The sequence below is a fragment of the Procambarus clarkii genome, chromosome 75 (assembly GCF_040958095.1).
Source record: "Procambarus clarkii isolate CNS0578487 chromosome 75, FALCON_Pclarkii_2.0, whole genome shotgun sequence".
Taxonomy (NCBI): domain Eukaryota; kingdom Metazoa; phylum Arthropoda; class Malacostraca; order Decapoda; family Cambaridae; genus Procambarus; species Procambarus clarkii.
In genome coordinates, this window is record NC_091224.1 from 25,796,832 (window position 1) to 25,819,526 (window position 22,695).

General features: G+C 39.4%; 1 protein-coding gene across 4 annotated transcripts in view; it reads left to right on the plus strand.

Moving 5' to 3' along the window:
* Mlf (myeloid leukemia factor) overlaps nucleotides 1-21,833 on the plus strand; it is a 55,885-nt gene extending 34,052 nt beyond the window's left edge. Inside the window, exons 2-6 of one of the 4 annotated variants that reach the window (XM_045764271.2) lie at nucleotides 3,308-3,394; nucleotides 3,670-3,865; nucleotides 6,808-6,955; nucleotides 8,142-8,219; nucleotides 18,212-21,833. In XM_045764271.2, coding sequence (XP_045620227.2) covers nucleotides 3,308-3,394; nucleotides 3,670-3,865; nucleotides 6,808-6,955; nucleotides 8,142-8,193 — 483 coding nt within the window. In that variant the 3' untranslated portion in view covers nucleotides 8,194-8,219; nucleotides 18,212-21,833. Of the gene's footprint in view, nucleotides 1-3,307; nucleotides 3,395-3,669; nucleotides 3,866-6,807; nucleotides 6,956-8,141; nucleotides 8,226-18,211 lie in introns of all 4 variants that reach the window. The other 3 variants (XM_045764270.2, XM_045764268.2, XM_045764269.2) reach the window with 3 other exon arrangements.
* Nucleotides 21,834-22,695: the final 862 nt, after the last annotated feature.

Below are 22,695 nucleotides of genomic sequence, written 5' to 3' on the forward strand. Positions count from 1 at the left end.
TGGAGGATGGGCTGAAGAGAGATACCAGCAGCACTTAAATCAGCAGATATAGCTTCTCTGCACAAAGGAGGTAGTAAAGCTGTGGCAAAAAATTATAGACCAGTTGCGCTAACATAACACATAATAAAAGTTTTTGAAAGAGTGATTAGGAACCAAATTTCTAGTTTTATGGAAAATAATGAACTACACAACCCAGGACAACATGGATAAGATCCAGTCTGTCACAGTTACTCAACCACTATGACAAAATCACAGAAGCCTTAGAAGAAAAGCAAAATGCAGATGTTGTATACACAGACTTTGCAAAGGCATTCAAAAAAATGTGACCATGGAGTGATAGCCCATAAAATGAGATCAATAAGAATAACGGAAAAAGTAAGGCATTAGATTTTCAAATTTGTCAAATAGAATGCAGTGTGAGATGGTCAATCAAATAAGATGTGCAAGTGAAGTGCACATCCAAGCTGCACTCCCAAGTGCAGTGAAAAGCTCTACCCCAGGGCACAGTCCTTGCACCACTGCTATTTCTCATTCTTATCTCGGATATAGATAAAAATACTAGTCACAGCTTCATGTCATCTGTTGCAGACGATACAAAAATCAGCATGAAAATTTCCTCTGTGGAAGACACTGGAAAAACTGCAGACATATATTAATGAAGTACAGTATTCGATTAGGCAACAGAAAATATGATGTTTAACTGTGACAAATTCCAGGTACAGTACAGTACTTAAGTACTGTACTGTATGGTGGAAACAAGGAAATTAAATGAAACATAGGGTACAGGACACATCCAGATCTACTCATAGAAGGAAAGCATCATGTAAAAGATCTGGGAATTATGATATCTGACGACTTAACATTTAGTGAACATAACTGAGCAAATATAGCGGCAGCCAGGATAATAAGATGTATTATGAGTGTTCAGAGCACCTTGAAGTGTTTCCAGGGCTTAGCGTGCCCGCGGCCTGGTCGTCAACCAGGGATTAGAGAGAACATTACGACACGCATAGAAATTATTAAACATCTAAATTATTGGGACCATCTCAAAGCTCTCAAAATGTACTCTTTGGAAAGGAGACGAGAAAGATATCAAATAATTTATGCATGGAAGATACTTGAAGGCCAGGTCCCAAATTTGCACAGTAGAATAAGAACATACTGGAATGAAAGACACGGAAGGAAATGCAGAATAGAACCAGTGAAGAGTAGGGATGCCATAGGCACAATCAGAGAGCACTATCTGAACATCAGAGGTCCACAGCTGTTCAACACCCTCCCATCAAGTATTATAAATATTGCTGGAACAAAGGTGGATGAATTCAAGAGGCACTTAGATAAGTTCTTGCAAGAAATATCAGACCAACCAGGCTGTAGTGGATATGTAGGCCTGTGGGTCACTCCAAACAACAACCTTTTGGACCAAGTTACCACAAGTCGAGCCTGGCCTCAGGCCGGTGCTAGGGGAGTAGAACAACTCCCAGAACTCTCTCCAGGTATGCTCCAGATATGCCAGTGACCTTGTTGTAATAGCACTAAACAAATTATTAACCAATCTCATAGGTAAATGGGGAGATGCAGTTTACTTCTGGTAATTTTTTTTTTTTTTTTATTCATGTTTGGACATTAGTGTGGCGTTAGTTTTGGATTTGATGAAGTTGAAAGAGGCAACTCAGATTTTCTTATTACTGTACTGTGACACAGACGGCAGTCAACGTAAAGCCAACCTGCTGCCATTTCCCAGGGTACCAAACAGCAAAACTCCAGTGCAAGCTTGCAAGCCCGTCTAATTCTTTTATTGGAGCACAGAGTTCCCCTCGTATATTAAGTGTTCCTCTAAATGCTATTAAGAACATTCGATCAATTGTGAATGGCAAGTGCACAGTTTATGAAAATTTGTTGTAATATTTCATAGACTGAGTTTTTTCTGTAAATACAGTTATGACCGTCACTTAATGATGGATTGTGGACGTCAGCTGTGATACAGATACTGTTTCTTGGAAAATTTTACAAGGAAATAATCTCAAAGTACTGTAGTTGAATAGCACAAAAATTACTCAGTCTTGAAAGCAGAGCATAAGAGCATATTTAGTGTTGAAACTGAGCAATTTCACTAAGAAACACTACAGCATTCTCAGTAATTGTGGAGTCTTGTAAGATAAGGTTGAAGTGTATGACCTACCCACCTCGGCAAGAATTATGTTCAAGACAGCTTGTGCTCCATTTGTCTTCAGATTTCCCTCCTGCCCAGTAAGTTGATGTTGGTTGGTAATTGTACACCACCAGTATTTGTCTTTCCCTTTTAAACACATCTGTCAAATTATTTGTCTGCATTTTAGCAATGGTGCTTGGTCGAATGCATCCCTGTACTCCTTGCACTAACCTGCCTACTTTTCACAATCCTGTGTGCCTCCCATCAACCTGGGGCCAGATTGACAAAGCAGTTTTGCAAGTACTTACCTGTAAATCTTTTCTCAACCTTTCGCGGCTTAGTTTACAATTATTAAACAGTTAATGAGCTCCGAAGCACCAGGAGGCTGTTTATAACAACAACAGTTGATTGGGAAGTTTTCATGCTTGTCAACTCTTTAATAAATGTAACAAAAGCCATGAAAGATTGAGGAAAGATGTACAGTACACGTTTGTAAGTACAGTACTTGCGTAACTGCTTCGTGAATCTGGCCCCTGATATCCTTTCATCAGCCTGCCCATGGTACATGAGCCTGTACACCTTACTGGTGTAAGATGACAGATATGACTGACAATAGAGATCTATTGCCTGGATGACAATGATCCAGGCAATAAATCAGACGGTTAATAATGAAATTAAAGCACAGTACAGTATTACCAAAGGAAATGTGAAAGGAAGAGGGATTGAAGTAACAATACTTAATGCTTGCATTATTTAGGTAATATTGCATTCCCTTATATAGTGGGGTTTCATGTATTTTCACCACAGTATTCCATTTATGAATGGCTCTGTTCAGTGTGTTAAATTTCATTATTTTATCATTCTTGATTTTTTAATAGTTGTTATTGGGTTTTGTATGTCTTAGGCATACAGTACCTGTGAAGCAATACCATTTTTTTTATATAGCAGATTGCCCAATTTTCCACAGCTAAAAATACAGTAATGTTAAAAAATGAGATTTGGAGAGTCGACAACTTATAAAAATCTTTTAATGTATGTATTAATCAACAAAATAATAATTTACTTTAGTCCAAGCAGTGGTAAATAAAAAGCCTTACTTGATTAAACTTGTTGCTAGATATCATTTGACTAACACGGACTACATTCTCTCTTCAGGACCAAATGGCTCAGCAAGGGAGCTGCCACATGTACAGCAGCTCGTCTGTGATGACCATGACAACGGGTCCTGACGGTCGACCACAGGTGAGTGGAGCAAACTTTTGAAACGGCATTTGCACACCTTTCCTTGTTATTGAGGGAATTACTCAATGAGTAGCTCTCGCATTTTCTACAGAGGTTCTGTATTTCTCACCATTTGTAAAGGAAATTGTATTACACAAGGAGTGAGGGAGTTCATGCTCAGGGATTACAGTATTTTTGTATTCGACCTTTGAAAGAACCATAATCATTTCTTACTTTTCTTATAAATTAGCAAATCATTTTTGTGAAGATTGGCTACCACCACAATCAATTTTCAGGTATATCAGGCCACATCCTCCACCAGGGGAGTTCCCGGTGGTGTCAGGGAAACACGTCGCACAATTAATGACAGTCGAACTGGGACACGGAAGATGGCTATTGGTCACCACATTGGAGATCGTTCACATATTATAGAACGTGAGCATACCTCAAGGAACATGGAAGAAAGACAGGAATTCATTAATCTTGATGAAGGTAGGTTTTAACTCTGTATGCATAGTGTTTCCCTTCAATGGCCTGTAATGTGTTCACAGGGACTAAATTGCTTGGAGCAATAGTGCCAAGAGAAGAAATTTTAGGAGCAGGATAGTGTTTTCCTTACAGTGCTGATAGAACAGCACTGTAAGGAAAGTGATGCACGGTTAAAATCACTTGGCTACTCATTTTTTGAGCAAGTTTTAAGTTGTTTCTAATAAACAGGGTTAATATTGTGATGCTGATTGCTCTCTATATTAAAGACCAACGAATTAATCTACAATAGCACCTCTAAAATCCAGACCTTCAGTTTAATGGAGCCATCTAAATACAATAAGATCAAATTTGCTACCAGATCACTTGGACTGATAACACTAATAAGACAGACACACACAGTCTTTAAAGGAATGCCAAGATCACAAAATGCATGAATTCACATTATCTACATAACCTGGTTGATACCTGGTTGCCCTGGATAACATAAACTTCTAGCAGGATGCTCCTGCCTCATGATTGTTTGACCACTATGAGAGAGAGAGAACTTTATGAACATTAAGGGCACGAGACTCAACACTCTCCCTCTATACTTAAAGGGCATAATAGCTGACCTTTCATGGTGTTAGAGACAATTTCATGAACACCTACAAAGAATACCTGATCAACCAGGCTGTGATTCGTATGTCAGGCTGCGAGCAGCTGCGTCCAATGGCCTGGTTAACCAGATTGCCAACCAGGAGGCTTGGTAAGAGACTGGGCCATGGGGATGTTGATCCCTGGAACCAACAACAGGTACACTAGTAAACAGGTTGCCTTGGATGCCACAGAATATAATTAAAATGCCAATGTAATAAAGTTTGCAAAAGTCTATTACACATACACACATTGAGCATGAAAGGAATAACAGGCAAAGTCAGAAGGTGAATCTTAAATTTCCTAGTGGACAGAACCCAAATATTCATAATCGGCTAAGGAAAATCTGAATCATCCACCGAGAGAAGCTCATTATGGTAGGACGATGATCTCGCTTCATGCAGGTTGGTATTCAACCCCCAACCGTCCAAATGGTTGAACACCATTGGGAGCCGGTTGGCCGAGCGGACAGCACGCTGGACTTGTGGTCCTGTGGTCCTGGGTTCGATCCCATTTGCCGGCGAGAAACAATGGGCAGAGTTTCTTTCACCCTATGCCCCTGTTACCTAGCAGTAAAATAGGTACCTGGGTGTTAGTCAGCTGTCACGGGCTGCTTCCTGGGGGTGGAGGCCCGGTCGAGGACCGGGCCGCGGGGACACTAAAGCCCCGAAATCATCTCAAGATAACCTCAAGATAACCGTTTACTTCCCCCGTCCCATCCCAAATCCTTATCTTGATCCCCTTCCTTGTGCTATATATTGGTAATGGCTTGGCATTTTCTCCTGATAATTATCTTCCCCTTCCCTACGATACTGTACATGCTCAAGTTTTCTTTTTCTTATTCCTGACATAAGCTATAGTTTTATCATATTTTGTTGTATCATATTTTGCAGATAATGCTAAGATTTTTATAAGAGGACATAGGACTTGCCTCCAAACTGAGGTAAACCACGTCTTTCAATAGGTCACAGAAAACATGATGTTCAATGAAGTAAAGTTCCAACTCCTGTGCTATGGTAAAAACAAACAAAAAATACAAATTGGAACAACATATGAAATACAATAATACAGTACCACACTGTAGAAGGATTAAAGCAACATCTGGGAGTTATCATGTTAGATGACCTTACTGTTAAAGAGTACAGTAAAGCGACTGTCACAACTGCAACAAAAATGTTACTGATGTGGAGAACTTTTAACTGCCTGAATTCATTCAATAATATGTCTGAATTATTGGGACTGCTAAAAATCCCTCAAAATGTATTCCTTAGAATTCAAGAGAGGGGCATCATAATTTAAATCTAGAAAATATTTAGAGGGAGTTGTTCTAAATCAGCACACTGGAGTAACTGCTTAAGAGACCATAGAGCATGGGCCATTGTTTACAAAGATTCCAATTGAAAAGTAGCGGTGCAACAGGTACCGAGGTAATTCTATAAACGTTGAAGGCTCATGACTTTTCAACACCCTCCCTCAAAATATAATGGGCATAAAAACTTGATAAATGCCTCCAAAGTGTACCCTGATCAACTGACCTGTAATTCATGTGAAGCTGCATGCTGTGGTACCTAACAGGCCAGGTCCCAAATTTGCACAGTAAAATAATACACTGGAGTGAAAAATAGAGGTGCCATAGGCACAATCAATGAACATATATGAACATAAAAGGTCCACAGTTGTTCAGTATCATCCCAGCAAGTATAACAAATATTGCTGGAACGAAAGTGGAAATCTTCAAGAAAAACTGGATAGTTTCTGCAAGAAGCGCTGGACCAACCAAACTGCAGTGGATATGTGGGGCCTGCGGACCACTCAAAGCAACAGCCTGGTGGACCAAGCTCTCAGTTCTAGCCTGGCCCCAGACCAGGCTTGGGGAGTAGAACTCTTAAGAACCTCATCTAGGTATAATCCAGGTAATAAGTTGACATCTGGTAATAGGTACAATCCAGGTTGACCAGGCTATCAACCTGGAGGCATAGTCAGAGACAGGGCCACGTGAACATTGATTCTTGGAACTGACTGAAGGTAATCTCAAGGTAACCATCACCAGGCTTTTAAGTAGCAGCTATGGGTACATCTTATGAAGATTATCAAGTATATAATATCCTTTTTCTGGCTCTGGAATTTTGTGGATAATTTTGCCATTGTTGTGTCCTGTTCTATGTATAGAATTAAATAACTTTTTGTACTTGGATAATTAAATTATGTATATCAGCAGATGACGGAAGAATGAATATTATAGTTCAATTTAATGTTACCAATGAGAGAGAAAATATATGGACCAGCTGAATAATAAAGGTATTTGCAAACAGAGGAGGCGCCCCAGTTCGATCAAGAATTTCGTCGACGTACCCAGCAAGCCATGGGTGTAGGAGCTCTGGAATACCGGCCTAGACACCGCCCTTCTTCCTCCTACAATCCTCGCGGCTCTAGCGTCCCGGCTATAACTTCTTCTTCCAGGTAAAACTAAAGATCAATAGTTGTACAGGTACTTGTAACTCAATGTATGTCATACTGTGTACCATGTTTGTTATGTTTTTATATGCAAGCATATGTTAAAAAATGTATGTATACAGTAAGGGTTCTTGCATGTATCATAGTTTATGAATTTTTTACATTTTCATTTAGATTTTATATAGCCCAGTTTACTGTACTTTTGACTAAGAATCATTGAGCACATTATTTTGCCCTGCATTGCTGGGACACATTGTTAGTTATGCTTGCTTGCATGCATGTATGTATGCACTGAATGCATCTCTTAGGTGTTGGCCGAGTTTATTGTTCAGTTTCCATTTTATACTCGTTTGGACTCGCGGAGGAGCACTGAATGTTAGTGTCAGATGTTAGTGGTATGTTGTTATAATTTATAATAGTACAGTATTTTAAAGATACTGTACCAAAGTTGTGAAAAATACAATCAAATATAGTCAATTACAGTACATCCTATTCAAATACTTTGCATCCAGTGGAACCCACTAACTTACAGGTTATTTGAACAACTAAAAATACAAACAAATAATATCAATATAACTGGTGAAGTCATGGAATGAACTAATATTCATGTAACTGGATCACTTGATGCCAAGCCATGAGCGGTGAGAGGCCTAGTGTTTCTTTAGTCAGCGGTCGAGATGTGTGTACGTCCCATATCAGATTTATGACTTGCTAATGTTATTTTGTTTGGTTCAGTAGCATCACTTCTCATCCGGGATACTGTACTTTAATTTTTGTAGAGGAGCTGGGGGAGGAAACATTCCCAATAACTTTAATGTTGTGGTAACTGATGGGTTTCATTCCTGAGTTTGATATAATGTAGATGTATTTAAAAACAAAAGACAGAAAATATACATTCATCAAGGGGGCTACAATGCAGGAAATATCTGAGAAATCAGTTGCTAGCTACCATTTTCTGTTATTTTGTGTAATGTTTTAAATGTTGTAAAATAAGATTATTTATTTATTGCTGTAAAGAATGCTTGTTAGTAGACTTTGACCACACATTAATAAGTCCTGTGCATGGATTGCAGTAGAAGTATTTTATTAAAGGCACCAAGAAACTAGGAACTTATCATCTTTTACAAGTGCAAATGATGGAACTTAAGTCATTGTTTTAGTTGGCTAAGCGCCATTAAATTGTGTTTTTCAGATACAGAAGCCGATCTCGACCAATGCTTTCCATCACTGCTGGCCCAAGGTAAACCCTGGAGTACATCGGGTTACCCTGGTAAAGGTGTCGGCTCTTTCTATTTCTTATGGTATATGGAAGAAAATGAAGTTAAACAAATATTAATACCTTGATCTGCACATTTTAATAATAATAATAAAGTTTAATGTGGATAGGTAATAAATAACAGCAAATTGTTTCTGCTCTTTAATGCATGTTGGGAACACATTAGTTGATTAATAACAGGTAGAATGAGAGCATGTATTAATTTATTTGTAATTTTGTTAATTTTGGGGGGTTTATTACTTGCTCCACTACTTAAAAGATTACTGCACCTGAAGTCAAATAAGTCACAAGGGTTCTGATTAGCCTACAGGAACCCCAGTGCTAAAACCTGCTCCCCCTTCTCACAGAGGTGCAGAAAGCTAGTGACAGTTTGCAACCCCCACAGGCATCCAGAAAGGGGTTGTGAGCATTGATTGCATTTGAGGCCTGTTCCTTCGGCATGTGGCCTCAGTACCTGGGTGTCCTGTTATTCTAGCTGCCTTTAGGTAGTTTACTTAGCCAAAGAATCTTGTGGGACTCGGACATGGTTTGTTATGGATTGTCCCATCAAGCCCGTGCTCACTATATGCGAGCTCAAAGTGTGCGTGTTGTTCTTGCTACTGGACGATGATCATTCTTTCTGCCTGTGCCATATTGCCTGCACATGACACCCTCGACCTTGATTCCTGTGATATTTGCTGTCACTGGGTCTCAGGACTGACTGATTTGGCCTTGAGTTTTGAAGCTTACAGGAGCTGCCGCTTAATGAGCTAGGTTTGCTCGTGTTAAGTGTTTGCAGCATTGATAATTTGGATGCTCTGTAGTTTGTCCTTACTGTGTTTAGAGACCCAGAATTGGAGGGGTTGGTGACCTCCACCAAGTCCATGCCCTCTTCCTTTCCCTGCTGATGTGGTTCACCATACTTCTGGTCTTATTTTCCTTCCTAATTCCGGTTCTGAACCACCTGAAGGTTTCACAGTCAGGTCAAGGTTTAGCTCAGGGTCAGTTTAGGCTCAGTTCAGCCTTCTTTGTGGTGTGGTTCCACCTACTTCGACAGCAGAGGCAGTTGAGCCTTTTAATTCTGCCAAGGGTTCAGGTTTTTTGTCTTTCCAAACACTTCACCTCTCCAAACCTTCTTGAAAGGACACCTTTGTGTCACAGGCATTGGGCGAGGGCTTTAGAAAAAGCCTAAAAAAGGGCTAGGGGTGAGGGCTAAAAAAATATATATTTATTTTATACACACGTCATTCCCTTTATTTGGCCTTCATGTATACCCGTTGATTATCCTATGCTCAAAGTCGGAGACTGATTTAGCGGACCATTCAGCAGTTAGTGAGGGTGCTACTTGGTGGTCCTTGTCACGCTAAGCAACACCTGCAAAGGTTTTGAATTGTATGTAAATTTGCTTTCTAGTTAAATACCAAGCAGAATTAAGTACTGTCCAGTGCCTTCTTAGCTATTTTGATTATTGTTCTGCTGCATATAATGTCTACCTACCTTGACTCTACTAGATATTTACCCGAGGTTAGTAGGATCTTGCCTTAGGGAGCAGCGCTAAGGGAGATAGGTGATATATACAGAAGTTGTAAAATGAGAATTTGGAAGGTGTATCTGTTTGGGTGATGGAAAGATCATTTTGAGGGGAAGGTATACATGTTTAATGGGGAAGATAATATTGTAAAGGGAAGGTATGTATTGAGGTGTTAGATGTTAAGGAAAATGTACACATTAAAGGGGTACGGGAAAACCATTTACTGTACATGCAATTTAAGAGAGAGTATTAGGTATGCAAGTGAGCTTAACATTAAAGAGGCACAAGAGGTAGAATAGGTGAAGTGGAGGCTGCTAAAGAAGTCTCAGCAAGAGAAATGAACTTCAGCAAACCTGTAATGATTTTGTCTGTAAGGAGATTTAGACACGGCTCTTCAAAGCCAGAGAGTAGTAGCAAAAATTAATTTGGTAATTTTTAACCATAAAGGTGTTGAAGCTAACAGTAAAAAATAATTCATGCATTAATAAAAAAATTGAAAAGTTGACTTCCATATACCATTAAAAATCTAACCAATGTTGTGAGCTTCAACTAATTTGTACTTTTGTTGGTTTGCTTGTATAGTTTAAATGGTATGTAGAGTGTGTGTGTTTATATATATATATATATTTAGTATAATGTTTTTTAATGCAGTACAGGGAGTCCTCATAGTACATTACTACATTTTACCTTTGTTTTACATACACATGTACTCTATGGTGTTGATAAAGTTGGAACTTAGCATAAGTACTTCATCAAAATGTTATGAAACTACTATAACAATGAGTGGAATATGCCTGGCTAGTGACCCCTTAAAAACAAGAAATAGTATTAAACTAGAAGTAAAATTACAGTACTGTACCGAGTACTGTGTGTGATTTAACGCATCTTAGTTTCCCTTGGTGAAACGTTTCAAGAATGCACCTCTTTAGTGAGGATAATAGAACTATCAGGAGAAAGAGCCAAGCCATTATGAATAGCACTCGGAAGGGGTTCAGGATAAGGATTTGGGATGGGATGGTGGAGGGAAGGAATGGTGTCCAACCACTTACACGGTCGGGATTGAACAGCGACCTGCAAGAAGCGATACCGTCACTCTACAGTCCAGCCCAAGTGGTTGGAGACTTAAGAGTACTTGTCAGTGAATTAAAGCAGGGTAAAATCTAAGAAGAGCCATGTGCTGATGCAAGTGTATTGAGCAGTTTTGTTTTATACTGTATACACTTCTCATCCGAAGCAAGTGTTTGTCAAAACTGGTCTGGGTATTTTTTTTTTAATAGATTCTAATACAGTACTGTACCATTTTATAGGTGGCTTTCATGAGTTATTTAACTGGCCTTAGAAGACTATACAGTATTATAGTCAATAGTTTTCTTCGGAACTAATGAAATGGTTGACATAATATTGGAAAAAAATATAATTATATTGTCTGTTAAGTGGGAGCCGGTCGGCCGAGCGGACAGCACGCTGGACTAGTGATCCTGTGGTCCCGGGTTCGATCCCAGGTGCTGGCGAGAAATAATGGGCAGTTTCTTTCACCCTATGCACCTGTTACTTAGCAGTAAAATAGGTACCTGGGTGTTAGTCAGCTGTCACGGGCTACTTCCTGGGGGTGGAGGCCTGGTCGAGGACCGGGCCGCGGGGACACTAAAGCCCCGAAATCATCTCAAGATAACCTCAAGATAAGTTCACAAACAAGGAAAGGTGTAATATTTGTATGCTAGATATTTAATTGGTACCTATTGGTTTGGCCTCCAGTTTCCATTGATAGTTTCTTAACAAAACCACTTAGTAGTCGATTCATTCTTTCAAGCATTACTTTCAGTGAATACTGGTCTTTCATTCAGTCTTCTTGTACTTGTCCTTTGTATCTGCTTGATTACTTCTGGTTTTCAACTTTAATATAATGTATTTTTGCATGGGCAATCCTCAGCCTCTGTATCCATTCCAGTTCCTTGGTGCCAGGAAATGGTGATGACTTCATTGCATATTATACAGATCAACAGATTGAATCCTTTAGTAAAAGTTTGAGTGCTTCACATGAAGGTGGTTTAAATATATTTGAGAAATGTGAAGCTCACAGGCATCCTTTCAAGGAGTGGTAGTGCCAAGATAGGGCAACAGAATACTGTACTCTATATAGAAAAATTAGCAACTTTTAGTTTTTCAGGGAAAACCCCCCCCCCCCACCTTCCCCCCTCCTCATCAGTCATGTTAATGGGAACCAGAGCCAGAAGCTGACCCCTCACAAAGGTTCAGGAAGTGAGTGACAGTGCTTTCAGAAAATGCTTTCTGAAACTCTGCAAAGCTGCTGCTTTATGAGCTAGGTTTGCTTGGGGTTAGGCATTAATGGCATATTGAGTGTTTGGATGCCATGGAGTCGGCCCCTATGGTGTTTAGGGACCTGAATGTGGTGTTGGTAACTTCCACCTGGGCTAAGTTCATGCCGTGGAAAATAATTGAGGGGCTGGTCCCTAACCTGCACACAGAAATAACATCACATGAGACCAGAAGACATGGCAGGATGTGCAGAATACCCCCGTTGAAAAGCAGAGGTGCAACAGGTACTCTGAGAGAGAACTCTATCAACATCAGAGGCCCGAGACTGTTCAACACGCTTCCACTACACATAAGGGGCATAACTGGCCGACCCCTCACAGTGTTCAAGAGAGAACTGGATAAGCACCTCCAAAGGATACCTGATCAACCAGGCTGTGACTCATACATCAGGCTGCGAGCAGCCGCGTCCAACAGCCTGGTTGATCAGTCCAGCAACCAGGAGGCCTGGTCGACGACCGGGCTGCGGGGACACTAAGCCCCGGAAGCACCTCAAGGTAACCTCAAGGTAAGGTATGCCTACTCTTCCTTATGTGAATGTGGTCTGAACTTTTAACCCTTTGTAACTTCAGTCCTTTCTGTGGGGGGTCTTTGTGCTGCAAGGGGATCATTTTTCATATACCCCTCTATGTATAAGTGCTCAACTGCTCCCCCGTGGGATCTCTGCTGGATCCTTCATGATGCTTCAGTCCTCTTATTTCCAGAGGTTTCCCCCTCTTCCTGTGCTACACTCAGTGGTCGGCACGGATTTGCTTCTGTACCTCCTTAACTGATCTCTCTTCTACAGTGGACCCAGCCTTTTTTGAGTATGGGTTTGTGTGTCTGCTTATTGGCTACAGTGTGAGGTTTCGGTTCATCCTGGCTGGCAGACGACCCTCTCTTTACATTAAGGATAAGGACATGATGGGTTCTGTTTGACCCCCACACTTAATTGATGGGAAATAATTTTCATCTTTCAGGTGTTCCTGAGTGGCTCCTCTTGTGCTCCACTCATGAGGTGCCTGTTTGTTCCTGTGCTTCCCAAGGTTATTGCCAAGTGTCAACTGCATGAATTGTCTGGAGGATCACAGGGCTCATTCACACTTGGAGGTGGATGTTTGGGTCCTTGTGATGGGGGCTTTGAGCAAGTCTTGGAGGACGTGACATTGCTGGGTTCTGTCCCCCGAGTATGGAGGCCTTGCAACCTGCGGTTCCAGCATTGGCAGCCTTGCTTTAAATGCATGCCCTTTTCCTTTGGGAGGTGGTCGCTATGTTTTATTTGGCCCACCTCTCGTGTCAACAAGCTATGTTGGCCTGTTCATTAGCTTTGTTCATCATTCATTGGCCTGTTCATTAGCATTCATTAGCTAACAGGCTTTGGCCTGTTTTATCCTTTAACCTGCATTCTGCTTTTCACCTCTCATGCTTCCCATGGATGTTGTTGCATAAGTTTTGTCTTCAGTGGCCATTCTTGCTGTCACGTTGATCATTTGTTGTTTTTAGGGGTTCCCCCCTCCCTCCTCCTCCCCCCCCCCCTGGCAGCCCAAATGCCAAATGAGGCAGCCTGGTAAGGTGACCATAGATGACCTTGCTGGCTGTTGGTAAGGGTAGGTCTATGGGGGGAGTCCGATTCTCGGGCAGTTATACTTCGAGGAGAGTTCCTCCTCAGCTTAACGTCACATCTATACAACGCTTCCGTGGATGGTTCTGCTTTGGTGTCCCAGCTCTTTTGGGTTTGCCCCTTTGACACTGCTGTGAAGGGTGGCTGGCTCATTTGTTGATTGGCTAATTCAAAGCATATACAGTACTACAGAATATTAATTGAGGCTGAATTTGGGCAAATGAAGTGTCCTAAATAGAGAAAAACTTGGAAAATTTATGCAATACAAGTATATTAAAAAAAATAAAAGATTTGCAAATCAATTTCCCCATTCTAATACCAGTCAAATGGGTTCCATTTTGGCAATTCAGATTTGTTCTTGTGTAGGATTTAAGGCAAAGTTGCCAACTTTCCAGACAAAACACTTCTTGGTGTACTCGCCTAGTTGTGTTCTAGTTCATTGGTCCTGCCTCTCAACTGTCAATCAACTGGTGTTCAGATTCCTGAGCCTACTGGGCTCTTATCACATCTACATTTGAAACCATGTATGGAGTCTGGCTCCACCACATCACTGCCTAATGCATTAGGCAGTGTCAGTGCCTAGGCATCAAGATACTGTGTAGATGATACACTGTATTGCTTCCATTTCCATACAATTTATCTACTGAAATTTGAAGTTTCCTATTTAAGGCTTCCTATTTCCACTTCCTGTGGGGTTTTTCCAGGTTGTGGGGGAGGGGTTGGGGTGATGACTGGGGGGCTTGTCAAATGAGTGTCATGAAGTCAGCTAGAAATGTCTCCAGTGAGTTAGGCAAGGCCCAGCCCTCTGGTAACTTTGCTTCCACAGTTCAAAATGGCTGTAGTCTAGGGAATGATTAGCATACTCTACTGATTGAAGTGAAGTGCAGCTTTACTTATAATTATCTTTATAAATTATCCCCCACCCCCTCCTTCCCCAAGTAACATCACATTGCTCTACCACCCCCACCTTTACGTTAAATCCCTGACCCCCACATAGATAGGAGACGAGATGTACATGTGCATACTAGGGTAGGCCTACGTTCCCAGAAGGGGCAGTACAAACTTAAACCAAAATATCCAAAATAATTTCTTCACTTGCCTAGTTACCTGGATACAGCTGACATGATCCCCATGCTCTCGCAAGGATGTAAGAATATGAATGGTGACTTGACTGTCAACAAAATAGGAGTTTCTGTTTACATCTACTTTAACCCTCAAACCGCGCATATCATATATAAATGATATCAGTGACAAAACCGAAACCGCGCGCACATTTATATATGATTTCGTGTCTAGCACTATAATTTAAACTCCCCGCCTGGGATAGGGGCAGCTATAGTACAGCCACGACCGATAGTTGCCAGATGCCACCTAGAAAAAAAATCCAGGCCAACATTCTTGGGTGTTACAGCGTCAGTATTGAGCAAGCCACCAAGGCTGGCGCACGCAGCACGAGCTCACAGCACCGCTGTTCAGCTTGTGACCACAGCATCGCCTACAAATACCATAATATATATGATACTGCTATTATTTAGCAGTGATAGTATTACTGAAGCCCCCTGACTGTGATAAAACTGACCAGGATTCTGATAATAGCAGGATTGTGGTGATATTTAGCGCTGTGCTCCATGGAGGGAGGCATAAGGCTGTGCGAGGGAGGGTTGTGGCGTCGTCTTCTGACTGTGTGTGGCCACCATTTATTGACTGCACTCACCATACCAGCTTAGTGGTTCGCTATGGTGAACACAAATGTAGATACTTATATATAACATGTGTATAGAGGGTATAAACAGCAAGAGGAGTAGGTTGGGAGCCGCCATTTTGGTGAGGGCGGTGGCGTCGTCTGCACGACTTGGCATGGTGTTTACTGATGGCCACTATGGTCTTTGGGCACCATACCAGCTTATTTGTTCAGGTATGGTGAATAAAACAGGGAGATACTTATATATAATATGTGTATATAGCGTAATAACACCACAAACAATATTGTTGAAAGACAAATATTAGTGTGTCTGGCCTTGAGGGCGGCCGCCGATCAGCTGACTGTGTGAGTAGCTACGTCTTTGTGGCCTTTACTCACCATACAAGCTTAGATGTACAGTTATGGTGAACAAAACATGTAAATACGTATATATAACGTCTGTGTATAGTGAATAAATACGGAAAGAGTATTGTAGGAGGTGAATGAGGGTGAGTGAGGTGGTGTTGAGGGAGGGAGTGGCAGTGAGTGGCTCGCTGGTGTTTGGCGGTCACTCCTCGTTGCTTTTTGACTCGCAAGACCAACTTAGTAGTTCGTTATGGTGTACAAAACATGCAAATACTTATATATAACCTGTGTATATAGTGTAACAGCAAAACTATTTGTTTATTGTTTTATGAACATAATAATTGAATCACTAATATGCACACCATAATTTTGAGTACAGCGATGGTTCACACATTTTATAATATAAATATACCACAATTCACTGTATGGAATAATATTACTGCAAAAAAACTAAGAAAAAATCAATCAGAGACATTGAAATAATTAGGTAATAATATATTTGTGGCAACTGCCGTCTGACAGCTCGGGCGGAGTAGACCTCATCTGGCGAAGGCTCTGCCAACGCCCCTTTTTTGCCACACTTCCCTACCCTATTGCGGCTAAAATATGCCACCTACGATTTTTTTGTTATTTTTTCCGTGATCAGGGAACAAAAATGAACACTTCTATAAGACGAAAGAATTTTTTGGAATTTTTTTTTTGTTGCGCCTGTGGGTGTGAATTCCATTTGGGCCCCTAGCGGTTTGAGGGTTAAAGATGCAATACTTCTTCCTTACAGAAACATACATATAACTAACCCTGTAATTTATTAATTTATGATCAAATAACATTAAAGACCCATCACATTAAACAGGAAATAAAATGATCTTATATTCCCAAGATAAATAAACATGTATACCATTCACAAAATCATTACTCCTGCACTTCGTAGAAATTATGATTGTAGCGATTGATGGATTGTAAAGCAACAGGCCATTCTTCCTAAAATTATAGTACTTACAGCAACTATTTGACCTTATGTACCAATAATGTGCTGCTAGACTACCAAAAAGTTTATTTTGTAGTATTGAATTAGCCCAGATGGCATTCTAGAAAATAAAAAAATGTAACTAAAACCTAGCCTAAAATGTCCAAGCAATCCTAGGACTGTACAGTAGTACAGTATATATTTACATTATATTACATTGTCTAGGAATGTTTAATTTTAGTTTTTAGCTTTTATTTTCTCTCTGACTATAAAATTAATAGTACAAAAATGAACTTTTTGGGGGGTTTAACAGTACTCATTGGTACATGTTAAAGACCAAAGAGTTGCTAAAAAAACTACTGTACAGGCATACCTCAGTTTAAGAGTTTAATTGGTTCCTGGAGACGCCTCGTATTCCGAAGCTAATTTCCCCATAAGAAATAAAGGGAAATGAATTAATCCGTTCCTGACTACCCCAAAAACCCCACATCAAACTAAATTTTTATACCTAATTCATCTAAATAAACCTACAAAACTATGTTCAAGTTATTACTTGCCTTGCTGTTGAATGCTGTAGGCGTATGGAAGATGGTGAGGAGGGGGGAGGAGGAGAGGAGTTACTGTTTGGAAGGGGAGTCCCCTTCTATTATCACATCAGGCAGTGAGGACCTTTCTGGTGTGCTCTCCCTGGGACGTTTTATGAGTGCCACTAGGTCCTGGTTGAGGCTCACTGCTCGATTTCCTCACCAGAAATCTGTCCAAACCCTGGCTTTCTCACAAATAATGGCCTCCGAAACACTGTCACCCCTTAACTCCTTGTCGTGTATCCAAATTAATAACTTTTCCACTTCAAGTATTTGTGGTCTTTGTTTTGTTATTGTTCCGACTCCTTTTGCCACTTTAGCACTCATAATCTCATTTTTCTTCTTAAGTATAGTGCATATTGTTGATGTGGCTTTGTTGTACTGCCTACAAAGTTCAACAACACGTGTACCGTTCTCATGCTTCCGAATGATCTCTTGTTTTTCCTCTAATGTCATCCTCACATGGGCTTTCTGGCCTTTATCCTTACCACTGGCTTTCTTGGGACCCATGGTGAGATATATAATAACAAATTGTATAGTCAAATCACCAAAAATCCAACTAAACACTGAAAATCTGCGAGAAGAATTGATGTGGGGTAGTCACTGGGCGCGAGACAATTGTAAACTGAGGGGTGGAGGGGCGACGATCGCCGAACCACCACGAGCTGGGTCGACCTGTACGCATATCAACAAACTCGTGTCCCGAGGTAACCCTTGCGTTCCGAGACATATTTTTCAAGGAAATCCTGCTCGTATTCCGAGGTACCACTGTACTGTCATTTTAGGAGGATGGGTTGGAGGGCTAATAGTATTTATATATTCTTCCATGTGTTGTAATAATGATAAATCATTAGGATAAATTAAACACAAATTCCTTTAGTTTGTTTAAATTACACAAATTTAGTACAAATACTGTACTAACATTCCTAAAATTTTATTTTCAGTGAGGATCGTGCTCGACGGCGCGACAGAGAAGAACGTGGTTATCGGTCACACCGCCGCAACGAGCCAAACGTGTAACAGCTGATATTGTTATAATCTTTATCATTCATTATTGTATTTGGATTTCCTCGATATTTACTGATAGATATCATATATCATTTACTATAGTGGATATTATATTGATAGAACCAAGCAATTTAATATCATACTACCATTAGCCTTAAGAATGAGTTAGTTTCATTATAAAGAAATATGTAGTTAAAATACATGGATAGGGATATTTGACACGAGATATATTTGATGAAGTGATATAAGTAGGTTAAAACAATTTCACTGTATCAGCATATTTCATCCTGTTGTGCATAACATTGGGTTCACCCATCTATGTTGGTGATAATTTTCCCCTCTTATGAAGCAGTACAACAACATTTAAGTGTGTAAATATACTAGTGTATGATAGGGAACTTATTAAATGAAAAATGGAACCCATAATGGGCCTCTGAGCTTCTCCCAGCAACCTCTTTCATGGTTATGCACAAAAAAACAAAAATAAAAAAAAAAACACCTGTACGTTATTTGACAATATACATGACCTGATCGCTTAATCTTTATACACACACATGAAGATATATTCATTATTGTTGTTAGGATTACATAGTGAAGTTGAAAACTGTTGGGATTAGAAAGTTCACTTACAAATGGATTACTTTATATTGGTAACTATAGATATAAAAATGATAGTTTCCCCCTTATAAACAGTTGATTGATTTGTTCTTATTAGAATGTGGTAGTTAGCTTAAATTACATGACATGAATAGGTTAAGAATTCTTGAAGGTCATAAGAATGTTTTCAGAGGTGAAAATAGGATTATCCATCAGAAGAATGACATTCAACTTTGTGTGGTTACTAATGAGGCTTCCTTCAATGAATTACAAATACTAAGCCTGAATATAATAATGACTTTAGGAATGCATCAATTAACTTTATATTTGTGATGCAAACAAGTGCATCGCAAGAGGGTGTTCGCTGCCCGCACTTCTCAGGTGACAACGGTGGAATATGCACATCAAGTGCAAGACAGCCATATTTTTCCTGGTCTCCAAAAAGTTACCATTTTTGTACTGTATCCAACCTTGCTGTATTTATCACTGCCTGTGGCAAACCTCAAATAGTAAAGACCTTGATAGTAGTTTGTGTGAAATGCTAGAATGTACGTACCATTTAGATGTGTTAATTGAATCCATACTCGCCTCCTTGTTATGGTATAAGGAATATCCAATGTCTTATAGCTAGGAAAATGTAATGCTTTTTATCAGTGCGATTTGATCAGTGGTATTTATTTTGACAGGGTGAAGATGGTTTGTTTGCAATAATTGTTTTTGTAATAGGGATTGTCTGATATTTCTTTTTTACAAAATGTTAAAATAAAGGTTTTAAAAATTTGCTCATGTATTAAGGACATAACTTGTTTATCCACAACACTTTGTAGCAGTGATAAACATTTTAAGTATACAGTATTGTTTTTGTTAAACTTTATAAAAGTTTACAAAATTAAAACTTATTTTCTTATTTCATGACAAAAAGTGTGTATACTTTGAGCTGCTCTTTGTGTGGCAGTGTTAGGCATTTTAAATACTGTATTGTATTTAAGTTACTTGAATCTGTTTCAAAATGTTTACATGATAAGCACAAGACTGATTTACACTGATTTAATTTGCATCTAAATACTGAAATGAGAAAAATCTATGAGCATATGCTTTATAAAGTTGTAGGAGTTCAAAAAATAAAATGTTTTTTTGCACAACAAGACTTAGTTCCCACAAGGATGATATCAATGATTACATTCAATGAAAATCCCACCATTTTCAGTTGTATGTACAGGTATTGTAGTTACTTACTATATTGAGGTTGTCTTGACCCATTACCTTCAATATTATCACCAATACATAATATTAGGACAAGTGGATCATCTAGAACAGGCACAAGTGTCAAGAGTGAACTCTAGCAAACAGAGGGACTGGATCTGGTATGAATGTTCACAGGAACATTACTACACAGACCGTTTCTCTGAAGATACTTTTCAACGATATTGTGGAATAAAGATAAGTGAAGTTGAGGTTACAGTTGAATTTAAAGTAATGTAACAATTATAGGACAAATGAGGACATAATTAATTTTTGTTTTAAATTATATATTTATGGTAATGCTGTATATTTAGGCAGTTTATGGATATGATGGCAACTGATAAATTTGAAGGAAAAAGTGGACTTTGCTAGGTCTCTACTTGTTACACCCCTACTTTTACCATACTGTGTACTATTGGTCAAACAGTTAAGCTTCAAAATTCAATTTGAGCAAGTATAAATTTGCCCATACATATAAATGGTGCATATGATTAACACAATTGCAACATTATGTAACATTTCAGAAAATGGAGAGATTGACAAACAACAGAGGTAGAGTGAGGTGAAAAGGAAAGTGTAGAGGAGAGACAATATGGGATAGAGTGGACTTGGAAAGGCAGAAAGAGTGGACAGAGGAAGAGGGGTATAACGAGTAAAAAGCATTAGCGCTTGAATTAGGGTAGATAGAGGTAGAGCTGTCGCCTTCCATTCATTAATTCCATTCCTTGTTTGGTAAACTTGTCTGTTCAACAGCTATTATAATAAATGTTAACTGTTAACCTTCATGCTTTACATGGTTGTAGTTTAATTATCAAGTCTGAATCTTTAAGTACTGTAATCTTCAGCATACTCTCCACACTAGCTTTCATAAATCAAGAAACAAATTCAATATCAGATTTAAAGAAGTTTAATTTTTTTTTTTTAGGTGTAATGTTGAAATATTATGGTCTGACCTCGAGACTTGATTATCTTTTACTTTATTAATTTTTTATTACATTGTTGCAGCATTGTGCCTCTTAAGCATTCTGTACATCATTTGTGGCTGGAAAAATGGTATTTAGTAGTAATATTCAGGTAGGCATTTTATCAATAAAAACAAAGGTGGAATTTTTAGGAAAAAAAACTTATTTGTACCATATTCTATAGCTAACATCATTGTAAATTCCTCTGCACAAGTGTATTCATGAGTGAATCTATGCAAATTGAAGGCTAACTAGCTTCATTTCACACACTTTCTTCATGCACATAGGGTGCTAACTTCACTACAAACCATGAATAAAAGTTTATTAACTAACATGCAGATGTTTAAGGACATTTTGCTTGCTACACCTTGATTTATGTGCTGTGGATGACCTAAAGACCAGTGTATTTAGATTTAGGTTTTGTTTTATTATTAAGTTTCCTCAAAGTATTCCTATTATTATCAAGTTGTGCTTTTTTATTGTGTGTTTTAAAATGTAACTACTGACAGTGCCTAGTGTTTCTTGAGATACAGTGTCATGTTCTAGGAAAAAAAGGCAGTTCACAAAATCACGTAAAAGAAGTGACTCAGGAGAATGAGAAATGTAAACATCTAATATTTTTTGTATGGATGCTAAAACACCAAAGAATATGCCACCATCAATGCCTTATAGTTGGATGTACTATTATGGATTTCCTCTTTCTGCTTCTTTGGACTTTGTTCAAAGCTATTTATTGAAAATAAAAGTACTTTAAATTCTTTGAGTCTCTCTAAACTTTTATCTGTACAGTACTTACTATATTAACCCTTATGTTAAAATACTGTTAATGTTAAAAAACCCTTAAACTGCACAAAGGATCATATGATGCTTTGAGTATTTGTCGACAAATTGCGCATGGCATCATATGATGTTTGGGAGTACCAGACAAGATTTAAAAGTCCCGTGGCTACATGGGGGTTCACATCAGCTTCCTCAGGGCTTCTTGTAAACCCACTATTTAAAAAAAAAATCGTAGGCAACATTCCCGAATGCGAGAGCCTCGGTACCGAGTGAGCCACTAAGACTGGTGCAAGCAGCATCTCACAGCACTGCTGTTCAGCTTGTGACCACAGCATCCCCTAAAAATGTCAAAAATGTGTGTAACTGGTATTATTTAGTGATGATAGTATTACAGAAGACCCCCTGACTGATATAAATGACCAGGATTCTAATAATAACAGGATTGTTGTGATCATTTGCTCTGTGCATAATATTGTGGGAGGAGGGGAGGGAGGGTTGTAGCGTCGTCTTCCAAATCGGTGTGGTCACCTATTACTGTCTGCACTCGCCATACCAGTTTAGTGGTTTGCTATGGTGAACACAAATGTAGATACAGTGGTACCTCGGAATGCGAGTGTCCCTGTATGCGAGTTTTTCGGAAGACGAGCAGGATTTCCTCGAAAAATATGTCTCGGAAGGCGAGGGTTACCTCGGGACGTGAGTTTGTTGATACGCGTACAGGCCGACCTAGCGCGTGGTGGTTCGGTGATCGTCGCCCCTCCACCCCTCAGTTTACTATTGTCTCGCCCCCAGTGACTACCCCACATCAATTCTTCTCGCGGATTTTCAGTGTTTTGTTG